The sequence below is a fragment of the Aptenodytes forsteri genome, unplaced genomic scaffold, assembly GCF_000699145.1.
Source record: "Aptenodytes forsteri isolate BGI_AS27 unplaced genomic scaffold, ASM69914v1 Scaffold237, whole genome shotgun sequence".
In the NCBI taxonomy this organism is placed as follows: Eukaryota; Metazoa; Chordata; class Aves; order Sphenisciformes; family Spheniscidae; genus Aptenodytes; species Aptenodytes forsteri.
Genome location: NW_008794451.1, coordinates 2,343,011 through 2,363,058, shown reverse-complemented (window position 1 = coordinate 2,363,058; position 20,048 = coordinate 2,343,011). Strand labels below are relative to the sequence as shown.

At 38.5% G+C, this 20,048-nt stretch overlaps 1 protein-coding gene across 1 annotated transcript in view; it reads right to left on the bottom strand.

Moving 5' to 3' along the window:
• The window catches only part of BCAR3 (breast cancer anti-estrogen resistance 3), a 58,705-nt gene that overhangs the window by 29,019 nt on the left and 9,638 nt on the right, over window positions 1–20,048 (bottom strand). Inside the window, exon 2 of the mRNA XM_009290463.1 lies at window positions 12,717–12,756. Within this exon, the coding sequence (XP_009288738.1) occupies window positions 12,717–12,756 (40 nt within the window). The remainder of the gene's footprint in view (window positions 1–12,716; window positions 12,757–20,048) is intronic.

Genomic DNA, 20,048 nt, shown 5'->3' with positions numbered 1-20,048 from the left:
TGAGTCCCCATCCCTGGAGGTATTTAAAAGACGTGTAGATGCAGCACTTAGGGACATGGTTTAGTGGGCATGGTGGTGTTGGGTCGATGGTTGGACTCGATGATCTTAGAGGTCTTTTCCAACCTTAATGATTCTATTCTATCAACAGATCAACCATCAGCTTCATTTCTTTGTTTTCAAAGATTCTTGCCAAGAATCTTAAAATATCTGATAACCCCTTCATCTGTTTCTAAGGATGGCTGGCCAGAGTGGTTTTGATAACTAAGTTCATTAAGAAAGGATTTCTAAGTCATGGAATTCAAGGCCACATGAGTTTAAGGACACTTGATCATATATTCTGTGTGAGTTCCTAATAGTCCATCAGGAAGAGAAATTAAGGTATCTCTGCCAACCCCATCTGTGTTGTTACAAAGCCTCTAGAGTTATTTAGGGTGTTTTCATGGTCTGGTTTAAATTACTCACCCAGCACTGCATATTGGGACTGTTCCCCTGACACATCTAAACTGTGTCCAGCTCCACTCACAGCACATTACATATGCAGGAGTTTGAAGCCTTCACACTGGATAGTGTGAACCTGCTCTGTGGGAATCCTCTTAGGCTGCTTTAATCGTACAGGTTAAACAAGATAGAATGTAGGGATCATTTCTCTAGGGGGGTTTGGTTTCTTTCTCTCTCATCACACACACACAAAAATAAAAGTCGTCTTTGGCTTCAAAGTTGTAAGTGGCCCGAGTAAAGCAACCAAACTCCATAAAAATATAAACACTCAAAAACTCACAAGCAGTCTGAAGTTATCGAAACAGTCTGCAGCTCTACGAGAAGCTATTCTGAACCAAATACCACTCATGTTCATGGAAGTGCTTATAATTCACACACAGAATTATGATTTGTGATTTCATATTACAGAGAAATAATTTCAGACTAAATTAGATGAGGGAATTGGTGGCTTGCCACTGTTACTTAGTACTACATCAACAAATCATTTAAGGTTTTACATCAGCCTAACAATATTGAAGTGAAATACAGGTAATGCTTTAGATTTCTCTCCGCTAAATGAAAGTAAACAATCCAGGCAGAAAGCCAGCTGTAAATGAAAGAAGGCATGGTGTACCGTACAAGGGTCAACGATATAAATCTGATTTGATACAGCACGCAGCCAATCCAGAACATGCTGCTCACTGTCGCTGGACTAATGACGTCGTCTGGAATACAGATACATCCAAATTACACAGTGCATATGCACAATCTAACTATGGTTGTGACTGCCTGTGGCTATAAAATGGCACCCGTAAGGTTGTAATAAAGTACAATATGAATAAAATCTGAAAGAAAAAACCCAAAGAAAATCAAAGCATTTAAATCTTCAGATTGAAACGTTCTTTGTTTAATACACAAGACTTTTCTCTATAACTAGTTATTTGTGCTTTTTAATGTAAGAAGAAGTCAGAAAACGAGGGACAACAACTGATAAATAATTTGTCCATGCAAACAACATCTTCACAATGCCCACTACCATTTAGTCTTAGTACTCAGTCCGTCAGACATGGCCCATCTCCTCTAGCAAAGTTCTGTGGGGGATGCTTTCAAATACAGGTAGCGCCCAACTGTTCACAGCTGAGCACTTTTTAAAGTGTAGAATAAGTGAAGAAAGGGGATGACAACACTGTCAGAAAGCGTTGCTTACTTTTATCTGTTCCTAACTCAACTGTCTACGGGCGCATTAAGTCCCATCACCCAGCTCATGTCCTACTATTCCTGTGGCAATTCTTAATAGAACTGACTCTTTCACGTTCTCTTCTATAAGCTCACTTCCTGCAGACTGTTGTTGGTGCAGCTTCTGATCATAAATCAATAAATACAGCTGCAACTGTAATTACACTTGTTTGCATTGCACGGGCGTGGTATGGGAGAGGTCAGCATAATTTCTTCCTCCTCTCTATCGCAGTTCTGTGAGGCAAAGTCAGAAATACGCTGCAGTTGTACAGGAACAGTGAGAAAACAGAATTTGCATCTATTTAGTTTTCAATGCTGCTTGAATAAATCTCTTTCAAAGTCTGACTCATATAAAAACCCAGATTGGCAGCCACAAAAAATAAGCGCCCAACCTGCTTATGAGCTTCCTACTAGGTCCTAATTTGCACTTTAAGACATTCAAATACCTTTGAAAAATCTTATCTTTTATAACTAAAACATACAAACTCTAAAGTCATCTGGCAATAGGCCTGGTTTTCCTACCAGCCATCTTCCTATTAAGAAGCCACCAGCAGGTTTTATTGATCCTACCAAAACCCAGTATACATATTCTTGAGCTCCATCTACTGCCTGCCAACCCATATACAAACATGAAGCAATTTTGTAATGTCTCGCCCGTCTTTCCTTCAATTTATTCCTTGGATTAAAAAAAAAAAAAAGAAAAGAAAATATGAAAAGGCATGAATTTCCTTTTGTTCAGAATTAGTTCACAACTTATGGTTCATATTTTCTTCCCTTTCCTGCTGAGTTTGCTGTCATTCGTCTAACTTTACCTTTGCTGGACAGTGTACAAGACCTCTCTCGCATATAAAAAAAAGCCATTAGCACAATCGCTAACTTCAGATTTCTGTTTTTGAAAGCCTCCCCAGTCCTGTCAAAGTAAAGTGTTTGTCTGAGATTTATACCAATTCCAAATATAATTCAAAGATGAAAAAATTCTGTTACTTCACCAGGGTAAGTGGAGGCATTTCAAAATCAGCTATTTATCTAAAACTCCTGAATACCCTAAAAGTACTTCCCTTTTATACAAAGGGACATTTTGGATGCATAGCACTTGAAAATAAAACTCACAAGTCACTTGGGCTCTGTCAGAGCTCAGTTTTTCAAAAGTCTTTACCAGCATGTGTGAGTTTGAAGAGGCCTGTCTCCCTCCCACATTTTTGCACAATACACTTTGATGAAGCAAAAGCAGCAAGCTCACCTCAGCTCATATACCTCCCTCTCAACAGTTTACTAACGGACGGATTTGAGGGCACGGAGGCAAATGACCTCTGGGTACTCTAGCTAGCCAACATAACATTATACTCCCTCATTTGTGCAGGTGCTTCGTTCCTAATAGTATCTGACATACAAAAAATCTCAGACAAACCTGCTCCTTTGACAGCACACATTAACAGAGGGCATCCCAACTGAAATGTACTAATGCTCCTTCTGCTGCCCTCTCCCCAGGCCAAACTGTATCTAAACAGTATGTCTCCAAAAAGAGGCAAGATGTACAGACACACACAATGTACCACTCTTACTCTAATTATCATCTATAAACACAGCTCCAAGAGATTAGGAGCTTTACCTCCATAGGCTTTATCAGTAAGAGTACCCAAAATGCTCATTAATAATCTGCCTTCCGCAAGCTATATACTCACTCCCCCTTGTGGTTCATATGCTTATATACATTTAAAAAAATCAACTTCAGTAAGGTGTTGCTATGAAGGAGTTAAATATACATATTTTCATGTTCCAGTCAGCTTTTGCTATTAGTCCATCTTCAAAATTATAAAAAGGATCCAACAACATCAGTAACTATCATCTTTAAGGCACAGTTCCTGTGGAACAATACTGAAAGCCCAAAATGAATCGAAAAATAAGTATTCCACACAAGAGAGAGAGCTCAGCAACAGTTAAGAAAAGATCAACACAAAAGATGGCAGACTGTAGTCAGATCTCTGCTGTTACTAACAGTTTAAATCTCTCACATGAAAAGGAGTAAAATTCCCTGTAGCACTCATACCTTTTTTATATATACACTCCTATTCATATATGTATATAAAAGCCTACCGTAAGCTGTAAGAATTCCAGCTGATGCCATCACACAGACAGACAGATACCTTTTTCTTCTCTTCGTGCCAATTGACACGAGTTTTTGCACAGAAATTGAAAATGGAAAGAAAACCAAACTCACTTTACAAGAAGATTAAGTTCTACGCACTTTACTGCTTACTCTCCACTCAAATCTTCAGATCCTTTTCATTATGCATGGGGTTGCTCTTACCAAGATAGATAAAATGTTCACTACAGATGAGGTAGAAAAAATTAGGCATAGCAATATTATAATTCAGCACCTTCCTTTCTTCCCCATAAGTACCACTTTTGTGGGAAATGGCTTGTTCTTTTCTGGCAAATGAGGCAATACAGCGCCTACTGCAATGCAATGGATTGGGTCCAGGATTACACTTTGGCCTAATTCGGTACAGGAAAGCACTGTGTGTCAGTAATGACCAGCGACTTCAACAATCACAGTATCTGATAGAAGATACAATAACTCTGCTTGCAAGAAAAAAAGATCACAAATCAAGGTGAACCAGACAATGTCTTAAAAGTAAAAACCACCCTTTTTTTCTCCTTTCTTTGAAAAGTAAATGCATGTCACCATCTACTACTTAAACTGACACTGTCATTTTGACTTGGGGATATTATCAATAGCAAGGTATAACTGTCAGCATTTGAGAGCCACAGGCATTAATATTTTGGAGAAAAAGGGTAATTCATTTAAATCCAAGTTTCAGAAGATTGCTAGAGACAAAATAAGAAAAATATTTCTTTGTACCTCAAAACTTCTATCCTGTATTTCAGACTCAGACCTTTCCAGTCTATGTTTCTCATCTGTGAATAAGGCTTGATAGTAGTTACTGATCATCTAACAAAGATATTGAAAAGATCATTTAAGTATCTACTGTCACTATTATTACTACTGGTGCTAAGGAAATTAGTGCAAAGTAATTTTATAGAGTTTTCAACCCAAAGCTCAGTGCAATCTCAGTGCATGTAGTGGCTTTTGATGACTCCAGATCAGACATAATTTAAGAGTTAATGAGGAATAATACAAGAAGTAGAATACAGACATTAACGGGGTCAAATTCATGGTAGGATAGATGTAAGATTAACCCTTAGCAGGCAAATGGAGAGAATGCATGCTGCTGTAAGAATTATCAACATTTTAGATTTACCAAAGCATACTCAGCATTACAAAAGATGCTCCATAAGCAAAATACCCTAAAGTCCATTTCAGCATCAGGAGAAGGGAATGCAAGAGCCACTGCTAGAAGACTTCACAATAAGGCCAGAATAATTAGAAAGCCACTATCCACTTGACTGAATTCATATGAGGATTATCATTTACAAAGAAAAAAAATCCCTCCTCACAGTATGCTAAAAAAACCAAACAACAAAAACTCCACAACCCACAGCAAACCCAGCTCTTGGAGCTAATCAGGTCATTCAGGAATTGGGGGCTGGGAAAGAACAAAAAGCCCCAAACAGTAACAGGCTAACTTGGGAATCTCCCTACTAGGAAAACATGAACTAGGACAGTAGACTGAAAAGTGCATTGTCTTGCAGAGCTGTAGAATCATACTTCCTGCATATTTACTGCAAGGACCAGCTTAGATTTTATTCATCACTTTGCACCCAAAAGATTACAGAACCGCTGACTCAACCATCTTTTCAGGGTCTAGCCTGTTGGTCAAACAAAATTCAACATGAGAAAATACTGAAACTTGGGTGCAAGATTCCATCACTAATTACGGATAACTGCATTCTATCAAATAAAACAAGTATTCATTAACTCCAAATAAATAGGGCAAGATTCTCATAATGATTTTAGGGGAATTAACTACTTGAGAGCTGCTGAATTTCAACTACATATGTAACTCCTTAAGTCTTTTTTTGAAATTTTCCTGGGCTGCTGAAAGCTTTTAGGAGTAACTGTCATGCATACTTTAAGAAATAGTTGCCCCTTCTAAGTAGAGAAAGGGCACATGTTGTAAGAAACAAGCCTGGTATAAGGCTGAGGAGAAAATTCTACTACCCGAAACTTGACTGCTACCAGAACAGGATTAAAAGTACAAGACAAGATGATTTGTCCAACTTATTGCAACAGCCAAAACTTATCCCACTAGAAAATTAAATCAAGGTAACAAAAAGAACACAGATGGACAAAAAAAAAAAATCACCTGTATGTACAAAAAGATGATTTACGTCACATTTTCATATTTTAAGGAAAAACTTTTCCACAGGCACAATGAAAAGACCATTAGACTAATCTAGTTTGGGAGGTAAAACAGATTATCTTGGGAGGCTACGGAATCTCTTTTGCTGGAGATTGTTAGAATAGATGTTCTGATTTGTTCAATCTCAGTGACACCCCGACAAAGAAATTTCTCAAGTTCCCTCTAGGACCTACTTCTATAACTTACTGGCGGGGAGGGGGAGAATCTTCCCCCCCCATTCTGTGCCTCTGGAGAAAAAAAGCAACCAACTTCCAACAGGCAGGCTACAGTCTTTTTATTACTACGAAAGTTACAATGAAATTATTATGAAAAAAATGTGATTTTAATAGCCATGATTTGATTTAAAAAAAATATACCTTTACAGTGTTCTTTCTCCAGCAGAGGGCAGTGTACAACTAGCAACTACCCATCAAACCTCAAAAATGAGTTTTCATTGTGAGACAGATAAATACATGTATTTAACGTTAGATTAACTCTAACAGGATCATATGTCTCCGAATTATACAGCTTGTATACAAGAAGCAACTGCTATGGAGTGATGTTTGTGACGCTTCAGTTCCTACTAAGTAGAGAAACATGGGAAAAAAGGTAAATATCTCTGATTGAAGCATCACTGACACCAATAATGATCTTTGAGTTGGATGTCAAATCTGTAATGGCAAAGAGAGATGTGTAAAGTCAAAGTCAGCTGTATGGGCATACTCCTTTTCTCCTCGACAAAATACATTCCATCTGATAATTCCACCTTCTGTGATGCTGTTGCCCTTGCTGCAGTTGCAAAAAGGAAAAAAAAATAATAAAAAAAAAAAAAATAGAGCTACAGACTCAAAAAGAACCTCCTGATCATTTGGTGCCTTCGTGTCAGGCATTCCTCCAAGCTCGGATACTTAATGTATAACACTGTCAGACAATGCAGAAACCCAACAAACTTTCCGCTCACAAGTCACAACTCGCATCTCAACAGGCAAGTCTCCACAGGAGAGTGATACGCAGCAGCTCATGAACTGGTATACACTGCAGTTGGCAGCTTTTCCAGTGGGGTGGGGATTTCTCCAATATATTTCCATGTCTAGAAAAGGCTCCTTGCAATGAAATTTCAATGTCATCAGGAAGAATTCTTTACCAAACCGTGACAACTTGTCATGCTGACACAGATTTTTTTCTAAACTTTCCCAAACATACATACCCACTTACAAACTTCACTTTTGATAGTAGTATTACCATGTCATCTTCTTGGCACAGCCATTAGAATGATGAGAGACAAACACCCACACATGTATGTGATTGGCATCCACTATACTATGAATTTGTGCAATTAACTATACAAACTGTGCATCAATAAACCTCATCACCTGATCATCACCCTGAAGTTGAATTAAACCCACAAAATACTGTCCTATCTTGCAAAGCTACAGAAAACAACCAAGACATCGGAATGTAATAAGAATTTTATTTTCAGTTGCACTTACAGAAACCGTCATAAATGACAATAATTTCTATAACAGTTTGCTTTCTAACAAAATCAAGGAGTGAAAATAGGGGGGAAAAAATGAACACTATGGGGCTGAGACAAACAAGAATCCTTCAGTAGAACTTCACAAGGGAATAATGTTTTTCTGCAGCTGTAACTTCCTTAGACCAGTGATAGTTTTTTCAAGCCTGGATCTAAATATAAACGTCCCTCGTGACCATGCTGAGCAGACAATCAGTCATAAATTTTGTAATTTTTCCGCTAATGGATTAAAATACGACTCCAAAACTGCAGGCCATAATAATACTTAGCAACTCATCGCTGATAAGTACTTCTGTAATTATTATCATTATTTCCACAGGAAATGCTCGAAAGGTTTCCATGAAAGGAGGAGAGAAACTTTTTCTTTCTTTCCACCCTGATACAGCCTTAATGATTACAGCACAGACTTCTATTAAAAGATCCTAAAGTATTTATAGTGAATAGGAATGGGACAGAAAGCTATCTTTAGTTCACACGAATCTGATCAAAACGACTCACAAGAAGTTCTCTGACACACTCAAAGCTGCCAGCACTTGATCCTTTCTCCCCTGCAGGAGTCTGTTCTGTGGATGTGCAGACTCAGGGTGTGGGAAGAACCTGCTGAGACTACCAATGGATCTATTATTTGGCTCATAAAACTTGTAAAAATCTCACAGAATGTACAACGTGCTATTGTGTCCGTAAATCTCTTTCATGACTTGGTTAGCAGCCTGACTCTAAGCAGTCTGGCCTGTTTTCTCTTCTACCATAAAAGGGTTTTTGAAAGAGCCATTTAACTGTGACCATGGTTTCGGCAACGCTGTGAAGACAAAGGAAGGGTTGAAGCCATATGGACACTTCAGTACTCAGACTCCAGCAAATCAGTACTTTTTTTTTTCCCCCTTAGAACTTGCTTTTGCATAATTAGCTCTCTTTATACACTGAATGAACTAATACATCAATATTCAAGATGCAGGAAACTGCTATTTGTGAGCTGTAATTTAGATTCAAGTATTAGAAACTACAATACATCTATACAGAGCATTCTCTAAAAAAACGCCTTCAGAGGATTAATTTTATAATCAGTGCTTTCTGTCTTGAACAGAATAAAACAGGAGAAAAACCAATTTATTTTGCCTTTCCTCTGTCCCGAGTATTTCTAAATACAAGGAATTATTTATATTATTTTCAGTCACCAGATTCTAGCAAGGAAAGGTTTGTATAAAAAGCAAATTGATACAGTTGGCTTCTAAGTTTACCATCAGTGTCTCTGCCCTATGCAGCAATGCCTGCTTGCAGTCGCTACTGCCACAATAAACACTATGATATTCTTTTCACTGTGAAACAGAGCACACTGAATCAAAAAAAATAACCGTGTTACTTTTCCTCATACCTGAATGAATTCTCCGCATTCTATTTACAACAGAGTACGATTCTGAAGAGATGTTGATCACCCCCCAGCAGGAGCACATTCTGAACAAGTATTACCTTTCTTATGGGACTCACAAGAAACTCAAGTAGCATGTTTGCATCACTGCAGAAACAGCGCTAATTTGCAACTGTGAAGCTGCAGGATCAGCTCTGTGCCCAGCTTCCCTTTTTAAAATTACTTTTTAAATCTAGCTAGTTTAAAACTAGCTGCTTGTCTTGGAGTTGAAGACTAGGTATGCCTGTGCAGCCCGATAAAGCGCATCAGTGACGAGGATGGATCCTTCAAACCAGTTGGCTACAATTAGCATGTCAGGGAGCAGCAAGAGTGGGGCTGCTCCCTAAGGGCAGGCAATTCGGGAGCACAGGGTGGGCAACGCGCTCACCAACAAGGTGCAGTCCCACAGCACCAAGATGCAAGCAAGCTGAGCAGGGTAATGACATGACAGGTCCTATCACAGTCCAGTGAGCCTCAGGCAAGACAGGGTAACAGGCCAGGTTCAAGGTCCATCCAGGGCTTGCCACACAGCACTTCAGAACAGGGCTAGGGGCAGGCACACCTAAGACACAGCTCAGGCAGGGCCTGAAGATTAAATGAAGAGTCTGAGATTAAATGGAGCCCTTGCGCAGTGGGTGTGGGTGGAGGTCCTAAGTGAGGCTGTCAGGACACTTCAGGCCAATTAGTGCCCTCAGGGTCCTGCCACAGTACGCTTGGCTTGGGACTGTAACTCTTGGGTAGAATCACCAGCAGCCAGACTACCCTAATACAACTTAAGTTTGTGCCATGTACTACTTTCAAGATAATTAATTTTTTTACAAGGCAAATTAATCCAAAGTCTCTCTTCTCTTTACAGTCTGAACAGCAAGATGAGAGAAACAAGAATCAGTATCAAGACTTTGTGTACAATTAGCTTGTTCTAGTGTTAGTTTTGATGTATGCTTGATACATCATACATGCTTAATACTCAAGTTTATGTGTGTTTTCAGTCAGTCAATCAACACTTCTTTGCCTAGAGACAATACTAATTATATTTTCCTGTGCATCAGAAATCTGAATCTGTCTCTCAGAACTTTGGTATCCTGAATCAGCAAAACAGCATTCCCAAAAGTGCTCTTGTTGTTTTCTCCCTCTTCTCTTACTATCTCTTCTTCATTTAAAGGTATTTTTTTCACCACTTAAGCAATATCTGTCAAAGCCTACCCAGCTGGCACCAACCCTGCTTGCTCAAACTAAATATGCACACATTATATGTCAAATAGACTTGTGCAAATGGCGATGTTGGTACAAGCATAGTGAGATGCTACAGAAATCTATTCTTTCAGCTTTATAACCTGAGTAGATCAGTGTTCTGCAGTTTATATCTGACTTAACACGGCCATCATAATTTATTCAAGGAGCTGGAAAATTTAAAAACATTAATAAAATAGTTACCATAAGGTAAGTTATAGAAGACAATGAACACATACTTGCTGAAACTTAAGCCAACAAAGGCGGTTCCAAGATCCTGTTGTTACGAATTCCGGCACATCTTTTACAGTCATAGTAAACCGATAACAAATAATTTATGAGAATCCTCCTTTATTTGACATTAATGATCATTGTTTCTGTAAGAATACATTTCTGGAATCAGTTTTGTTAGTAGCCTGGACTTTTACAGCCAAAAAATGGTTTTGGGGGCTATATTTATTAGAAAGCAATTTCTGCATATTTTTCAAAAGTTGTAGTTTAAGATTTCTTGTCTAGAATTCCTGTTATAATACCATTGAACTAGGGACCAAACTCACAGTTGACTAAAGGTAGGGATATAGACAGGAAAAACTGAAAGAGGAAGGAGAAAAGAAGGGGATGGTAACCCTTGTATTCTCTCCTCCTAAGACTCTTTTCCCCAGGCTTTCCTCCCCAACATCAAAGTTTTAATAACTAAGCTTAGCACCACTGCTACTGACAAGAGTCCAAGACAAGCTTCTACTAGAAAAGTTGAAAAGATCAGAAACCACATTTATAATCTAGAACTTGCTGCAACAAGACAAGACACACATATTGATGAATTGGCACATGAAACCTCTGCCTTCTACTTGGCCATATTATTAAAACTGTAACAACGTACTCTGTACAGCATAGTGCAAGATACACAGTAAATTAAATAGAGCAATTAACACATCCACCACTTTGTTGCCTTTGGCATCTCCTCTTCCACAGTACTCTTCAGAAGGCTTGGCCTTCTCCGTCTCTGCTACTTTACCATATCCCAACTTTATGCTGGGATTGAGGCCAGGGACCTTGCAACACTGAGCTAACTGTTTAGAGCAGAATTCCAGCAGCAGTCCTCAGAGTCCTTTGGCAGCCCCTTTTCCATGGACCTTCGTGTTCTGCTCTTCCCCTTCTCTTCTTCCAAACCCTAATTCCTACCTCCACCCCAACCCTAGGCAGAAAGTCCAGCAGAGGACCCCTCTGCACTTTCAGGCAAATTAATTCTCAGCACTTTCCTTTGGCAGTCCCCTCTCAACACTGCATTACATTCTCCTAGTTTACTTCTTTGATCAACCTGAACCCTAACCTGGGCACCTCTCCATTTCCCTCAACTATGAACACCCACAGAAGGAATTCTAGCAGCAGAACCCAGTTGACTGGCTCTCCTCAGTCTCTTCCTCACCCAAACTCTAACCTGAAGCAGAAATTCAGGTGTCTGAGAAATTCAGGCTGTCCACATGAATAGCTACAGAAATAGCCTATGTTCAAGGATAACCTATGTTTATCAGACACTTTTCAGAAGATTATGGTCTTCTAAAAGACAGGGAACAAAGCCCAACAATTAAAGAAGCCCATTGTTGAGAGACATGACATAGACGCTGGATTCTTTCAAGGTTCTGAGAAATAATATTCACTTAAATGAAACACGTTGAAAGGTACTAATTCAGTGGAAATTACAGCACTGCAAGACACTCTCAGTACAGAATCACATCATCCCTAAGGTTCCTTCCAAAGTTTCTATATTGCCAATCCAGGACTGATTTTTGAATAAGATTTATGAATGCTCCAGAGTATTTTTTTATTTATTCTAACAAAATACACATTTATGTATTTTTTCAGTACTCTGATCTTATACAAAAGGAAAGCAGAACTTACAATTTTGCCAGGATTCCAGTTACTTTTTGGACCAGAAGTGAATTTTTAACTGTAACGTAAGTATATTGCTAAAACCATAAACCTAAATCTGACAGTCTTATGATCTTTTCAGATGCGTTCCTTTGCTTCCCCAGAAATCCATAAGCAAGAAATATGGATTTCTTTTAATCTGTTAACAAAGGCAAGATCATAGGTAGTCACCATGTAACTGAAAAGAGGCCCCAATATAAAAATACAACCTACCCCCAAAGCACAATGCCCACAAGTCTTTCACTGAAGCTTGCAGAAAGTGGTCTGACATACATTTTTCAGATGCGTTCCTTTGCTTCCCCAGAAATCCATAAGCAAGAAATATGGATTTCTTTTAATCTGTTAACAAAGGCAAGATCATAGGTAGTCACCATGTAACTGAAAAGAGGCCCCAATATAAAAATACAACCTACCCCCAAAGCACAATGCCCACAAGTCTTTCACTGAAGCTTGCAGAAAGTGGTCTGACTTACATAATTAGTTTTTCTGTAGCAAAAAAGATAGACAGAAGCACTATTTAACTACAAATTACTGGAAATGCTCTGGCAGTGCTGGTTATATACCGAATAAAATATTTTGAGGGTAAGAAATGGTACCTTACCTTAACATATTCCAAAGTAGGATCCAGAATATTCTGATCTCTGTAAGAAAATGTGGCGAGGAAGGAGGAAGAAAGAACACAAAAACAAACAAAAAAACAAATGGTGAGTCCAAATATAATCTCATACTGAAGAGATGCATTTATATGAGCAATAGGCTACTAGGTCATGTTAAAATCCTCATTAAAAACTGTGTGTTACAGCTAGATGGCCTATGCTATCTAACTTTTAACAAATATATAAATCACTGATTTCTTCTAGGTGGTCAGGAAGTGGAGCCACTAGCAATTAATTTGGGAAATAAAGTTAGTTATACACTTTTAAGCAAAGCAAAAACAATCTTGAAATTTCAACAGATGGCTGAAAATACTTACATACCACCTAAAACATTTGAAATAAATTTAAGAGAGCTCTCCCAACAGCTTCTAAATTTATTTCTTTGTTTGTATGTCTTCCCATTTAAGCTACTGCTACTGATAGCATTGAGAGGGCATTGCTAACACAAGAAAATAGAAAGTAAAACATTCACTTTTTATATAAACAAAGCAAAGAATTCATAGATTTGCAATAGTCAAATGTTTTATTTTACATTTGGAAAAATAAATATGGTTCTTGCACTCTGTTAAAAAGCTCTCAAAATTATCATAATTTCAACATTGCAATTATTTGAAATCCAGATAATCAAGTCATTGCCCTATTCTAAAAAGAAAAGATCCCTTTGCAGCTTTTCTATACATACAGATGGCAAAAGGGCACATGAAGCCTACGTGAAGAGTCCTGTGATGACTTACAACTCTTTCCATAAATAGAAATAAAAATAAACATATATTTTCAAAGGTTTTTGTATACTTGTTTTTGTTTGAGAACTAGCAGGTTAACAGTTTGCAGTACATGATTGGATGCCTTCTACAGAACCTGGGGTGACACACATGGTGCTGCCTTAAATACGAACATGTAACAGGCACAATGAAAACCTTGCAAACTTACAGAAGGATCAGGAGCTTGTTATAGCAATCAAGTTTGCCACGTGGACAACATATGCCCCATAAATTTAGAAACAGAATCCTGTTTGGTGGAAGTTATGACGATGTAACACTGGAAACATAATAAGCAGCTTCAGATACGTAGAAATTGGGTTACACTGGAATCAACCAACCCAGAATACAGTCTCTAAATTCCCTGTGTTGTTCTGAATGTAATGGTATATCACCTGAAACTAAGTTATTATTTTATACTCGGTTTTTAGTCTGGTTCCCTAACAGCTTTTAATCCAGAAGACCTATACAGAGGCAAAACAGAGCTTTCCCACTTCTTAGCCCTGCCCCTAAATGATGGTGCTCAGCTCTTCAGGCTGTATCATGCATTACTGTTTCACATTATCCCAATATTTATCAAGGGCCAAGTTCCATTCCCAGCTTAGTTTAAAAAATAACAACAACAATGCTGCGAAATTCAATGGAAAGAGAATTTGGACCATTTGAAACTTTTTCCTAGCCAACATGCAAAGAAGGGGCAGCTTGGTAACGGTATGCACATAAAATATGCACAAGCTTATCAGAGAAAACAGGGGTGAAGCACAGAGGAAAAAGAAAACTTTTTTCTGTTTAGAAACTTCCTTTCTCAACACTTTGCAATTTGACTGGCAAAAAAAATCCCATTCTTAATCAGTTCAGCAAAGTCATTAAGCATGGCTGAACTCTTCTCACATTCAAATGATCTGCAGGAAGTTGTGCCAGTACCAAATGCTTCTGAAACACTTTGCAGTTCAGTTCTTCACTTGCCTGTGGAATCTTTCAGGACGAACGGTCTACCAGCACTGCATATGCAACACGCTCCAAAAGAACAAACCTGAGCAATAAGGCTAACAACTAGTTTACTTGCTTACTTTGGTAGTGAGCACGTTTTGTTACGGTCTGCATTTACAAACTCCACTCCTGCAGACTAGCCTTGCTATGGGCTCCACTGTTCCCACCGTCAGGTACAAGACAAAAGATCTTTAGGGCAGATCAAGCCAAAGCAAAATGAAAGAGGTTAGAAAAGCTTTAAGACAAAGCAGTCCATTTACTGCTATATAAAGCAGGAAAACCAGAAGAGAGAGGGGAAGAAAGTGACCTACATTTCCTTCATCATCCACATGACAAAAAAGTGTTTTGAAAATTTTGGCTTTAGGAAATGGATGGTGTAACAAATCTCTTCACAAGTACTATAATATTTAATCTGGTAGGCTGTTACACAACAAAATGTAGGAAACCCTGCAATTCACCACAAGCACAGGCTATACATAAAGGTGTTTATGTTGTAGCCCTGTTCACCTCAGATACCTTTTCTCTTACCAGATTGACCCCTCTCTCCCCATCTTCCCTTGTCGTCTAAGTCTTCATCTTTGTGCAAATTTTTTTAAGTTATTTTCAAGGAATGGTAACTTTCTTTGATGTGCAGTAACTAATAGTAAAGATTAACTACTGCATTTTCCTGTCATTCGATTCCACCATCATACTGCCACATTATATACAGAAAAACAGATAAAGCAGTTAGTCCAAATAACTATGAACTGACCAAATAACTAGATCATGAAACTAACTCCTGAATCTCAGCTCTCTGTTAGCAATGATGATGTGCTCCTTTATGCCATATGCTCCCACCAAAGGAAACATATAATGTCAGTGAACCTAAGAAAAATATAAAGCACTTCTTTTCCCTTACATTTTCCCTCTCAAGAAATCTTAATAAAAACGGTGAACCCACAATCTCATTTCTTGTATTAGATGATCTGCAGAAAAAAATAAATACGTTCAGATAACTACCAGATCAGATGAAAGGTACTTGCAGGTTCTGCCGTCTCTCAAATCAATTCAATTGAAGGTTTGTTTCAATAATACTAAGTTCTTCATCTTTCATCAGATTTTATTACGTTTCAAGTAATGCTAATGTTTATCTTCATAATAAGCTTGACTTTACAGCTGTATTCATTTGCATCTGTTTGCCTACAACATATACGTATTAAAGTCTGCACATAAGTCAACCATTACTGTGTAAACTGTGGGTTCACAGATTGGGTTTTATTACACATTTTGGCCTCCTAATAATCAGATAAGCCCTACTTCCATTCAGGAAAAGAGCACATTTAATGCAGAAAGTTGTCACCTGGAACAGAGAAGTTTTCAGAACACCTCAAGGTAAGGTGTTGGGTAAGGGCTGCAGTAGGACACACAGTATTGCCTTCATGCTCTTTTCATACTCATTCTCTCACAGAAAAGAATTTAAGAAAGGGATGCACACTCCCACATCCATTTTGAGTATTCACATTACTGCCAGATTCTATCACCTCATTTCATGACAAAACAAAATCCCTTTCCAGCACTTTTTTTTTTGGGGGGGGAGGAAAAAAAAAGAAAGCACTTGACTTGATACATGTAATTAAGCCATTCTCCTGAGTAGTGCAAGTCCTCTGTTGACCCTCCTCCACATGCACAAGGTCTGTGTGGAAGCTGTAGTAGCATAAACACTCCTCCAGCAATAATTCATCACTAAAAGAAAGCAGTTAGTCATCACAATCTTAACCTTCACCATTCTGAGGCTGTCCTAGCCAGAAACACATTCTTTCTAGAGCATCCCTACTGACATCTGACAACACCTTCCTCTCTGCTGGCTGATCTTGCAGACATATAACCCTTTAATCTCTCCCTACTAGTCCTATCTCAATTTCTTTCCAGTCCAGCTACAAGATTCTTACTAGAAATGGATTTTTTTTTTTTTTTTTTTTGCATGTATGGGTTTCTTACTGATATTGCCAAGAAAATACACAGAGCTTGAAAGTCAGACATGGAGCTCCAGCAACCCTACAAAAAGATGAAGACAACAAGACAACAGAAAACGTGGAGCTGCTCCTTTGCTTCCCTCTTCTTCCCCCAAAACAAAATCTGTTGCAACAATGAAGAGCTTGGTATCATACCGGTTGGAAGCGACTGTCTATGAGCAAGTACTGATACCTTTGAACACTGTGAGAACCAACGTAACTTCTCAGAAAACAGGGATTAGTGTTATACGTAGACTCCAAGATACAGCTAAAGCTGACTGAGGTGAGAAAAGGGAATGGAATTCAGATGTTATTGAATGCTATTCTTCCACTTCCCAACACCTCTAAATGACAGCCAAATGTGTGGGAAGAACTAAAAAAAAAATGCCTTTTGAAGTTGTCAACATCAGCAGTCATCAGCTAAAAGGAAGAGAAAAATCCCTATAAGCAACTTGAATTGTACTTCTGATATGACCAACTAAATACTGCCATACTGCTAGCTTCAAATCCTGCATTGATTTGAAGACAATGAGCAACCAAATATGAAAATCCGGTAAAGAAAACATTGAAGTCTGAATAACTAGTCACTCTTTTAAAAATATTTGATAAAATTGTTATGTCCTTATAATCAATGCTACAACTGAAAAGCTGAATCCCGGAGTTCAACCCCAACACAAATTATTTGGTTCAGTGGGTGCAGGAGAACAGCCAGAATTCTCAGGAACTCGGTCTTTTTTCAGACTCTGAGGTTTGTCCAATAGCTCTCTATAGCACTGCTTCAGTAAAGAACCTTTAAGCAGATATCCTGTAATCTTTAGCTGTTGATTCCATGAAAACCCCCATCTTTCTACTAACAATTGTACATTACCTCCTCTCATCATTGTTGCTGTAAAGAATCCTGGAACATACAGACCTTGACAGACTAAGCCATATTAAGCATCTGCTTTCTCCAGGCCTTTGGCATCCTCACAGACATATCAGTCACAATTATAAATTAGTTGTGATAACTTTAGCAGAATTTAAGCATAGACACAACAGTATTATCAGAGATGCCCAAATCCTCACCATTATTCAACTACCATACAGATATTCTTACAGTGATGGAAACTGCTGAATGGCCCCAAAGCAGCTTTGTGCTACTCCACACTTTTATAAATGTACTTGTGGGAAAAACGTTAGGACGCATTGCTAGTACTTGACATACGAAAGTATGTTTATTTATTTTAAAGTGACCTTTGTTGGGGACATTTTCAAAAGCATTTCCTTTCTACTACATTGAAAGAGTGATCCCGAGAAGAACAATCTTCCCAATAGTGCCAACGCCAACAGTGCCAACGCCAAATCAGAGCGAAGACAATACAGGCTCAAAGGGAGCCTGAGAGACTGAAAATATACCAAGCTGTTGCATGGCTGTTTACAGAGACAAAACTGCTATAAAGAGACCAGATGGGATCAAATGCCTTCTTCAGTTTGTGTCTTTGAAATCTCTCCATCTATGTAGATTTAAGAAATACACTACTACTTAAGTATGAAGGTGCAAGTTTGAGCATGCTAGACAGTACTGTGTTTAAGTATATGTACTGCAGACTGATGTTATTTGTACTGTAAACTAGAGTAAAAGACCCAGTGATTTTATCCGCCAGCAGCTTCTGCTTCACACACACATTCCTACTACATTCCTAAGGCCATTCCACCCTTCTGTCTACAGCTGCACACCACCATGGACATGACTCATTCAAACACCAGTGGAAACAAGTGCAAACTGCTATGACTAACTGCGTAATGACCTGCAGTTCACACAAGAGCAGTAGGGGCTCTTCAGTAATTAAAACTCAAGAAAAGATACAATGTACTTTTCTCCGAATTAAATGAAATCTCAACTCATTCATATTTGTTCAGAATGCCCCTGCAGAGATAACTTACAGCCATTTACTTTTACCACTTCAATCTTCTGCATCTCCCCACTTGCTCCATTTTACCTATCACAGCAGAAAATCTACCCCACTTTTTCTGCCTTTTCCAAATCAGTTTCTGCTTCTGCGCCACATACAGTACTGGTCTCTACAACCTGTTCAAAAGCTCAGACTAGGCACCCCCATTCTTTTTCCTTTATTGTCCTTAACATTTAGGAGTCCCAGAGCCAAAATTCTTCAAAGCCCTTCTTAAATTTTCTATTCCCAAGACTGTTACAATGTTGTGAAAGTAGTGGCTGGGCAGCAAGACTATTGCTTATCCAAACCAGTCACTGCTTCTACAAACTTCTCTATATACGTGCTGTCGTCTGTCGACTTATACCTTCAGCTGGCAACTCTTTACAGTCAGTGTAAAGAGTTGTTTAGTTGCTGTAGTCATTCAGAATCTAGCTCCGCAAATTTTTAAGTGTTCAAAAATAATTTAACCTTGCAAAATGCATATGCACATTCCCAAAAGACTGACAAATGCTCAGTAGAATCACAGACTCCATCAATTCACCTGAAATTCATGTAAATCTAGGTACAGTTTATTCACAAAGCATGGTTGTCACTTGGCAGATGTGTCTTTCAGGAATGCGTACGTGGACTGAAGCATAGCAAAGCTAATCCTTTGCTTCAGTACTAAATAAGATGATGGTGGGAGGAAGAACTGTCCTCCCTGTCTATTCCCTTAGCCCAATTTAAGAAGCTCATTACATCAAATGCCTCTCTGCATTGGATATTGCGAGTGAGCATTAGGGATATATCCTCCTATGTGACATTTAACTACACTGGGGATATTCTACTCAATTTCACTGATTTCCTCCTAACAGAAATTTATAATCCTGTATTACAATTGATCACTCATTTCCCCTCTCTACCTCCCATCATCAAAATAGATTGTATTTTAACAAGTTTACACCGGTGAGTTGCAACAAGCTCAGAACACAACTCCGAGAACATGCAACCTTAGCACATAAAAGTGGCAAAAAGCGGGCATAGAAGTACCGTTCCTTTATTGGAGCTGGTTAGCAAATGTTAGGGATACTTGATTTTAATTTCACGTGTCTGTATGTTTCTGTGCTAAGTGAACTGGTTTCTGCAGTAGTAGCTGAAATTCTTCAAATGCGGAAGCGTCGAATTATCTTATTACCAGAACAGACATGAAAAATCCAGCTACAGAACAGAAAAACAGAAAATACCTTTAAGAACAACAAATTGTGAAGTGTAACAAAGCAGTTCTAAGGTATTAAGAAGGATAACAAGGGTAGGGAAGAAAAGGAGTTGTGAAGAACTGACTGTAGCTTCTGTAATACTTTCAGAGGCCAGCGGGTATCTCACAACCTATCATAAAAATACGTATCGGACCGTAGCATAGGAGAAACTGCAATGCAGGATATCTTTTGCTAACAAACACTTCTTGCTGAAAGGAAGAAGTACAGCTACAATTGGTAGTTTCACCCAGAAGGTGACAGATTAACAGGTGCCTGGCAGCATATATACAGTTGGTAAAACTTTTGATATAGAAATGGTCTATCATAATCTAAAAATACAAGGACAGTTGTCGTAGTACAATATTGTCATGA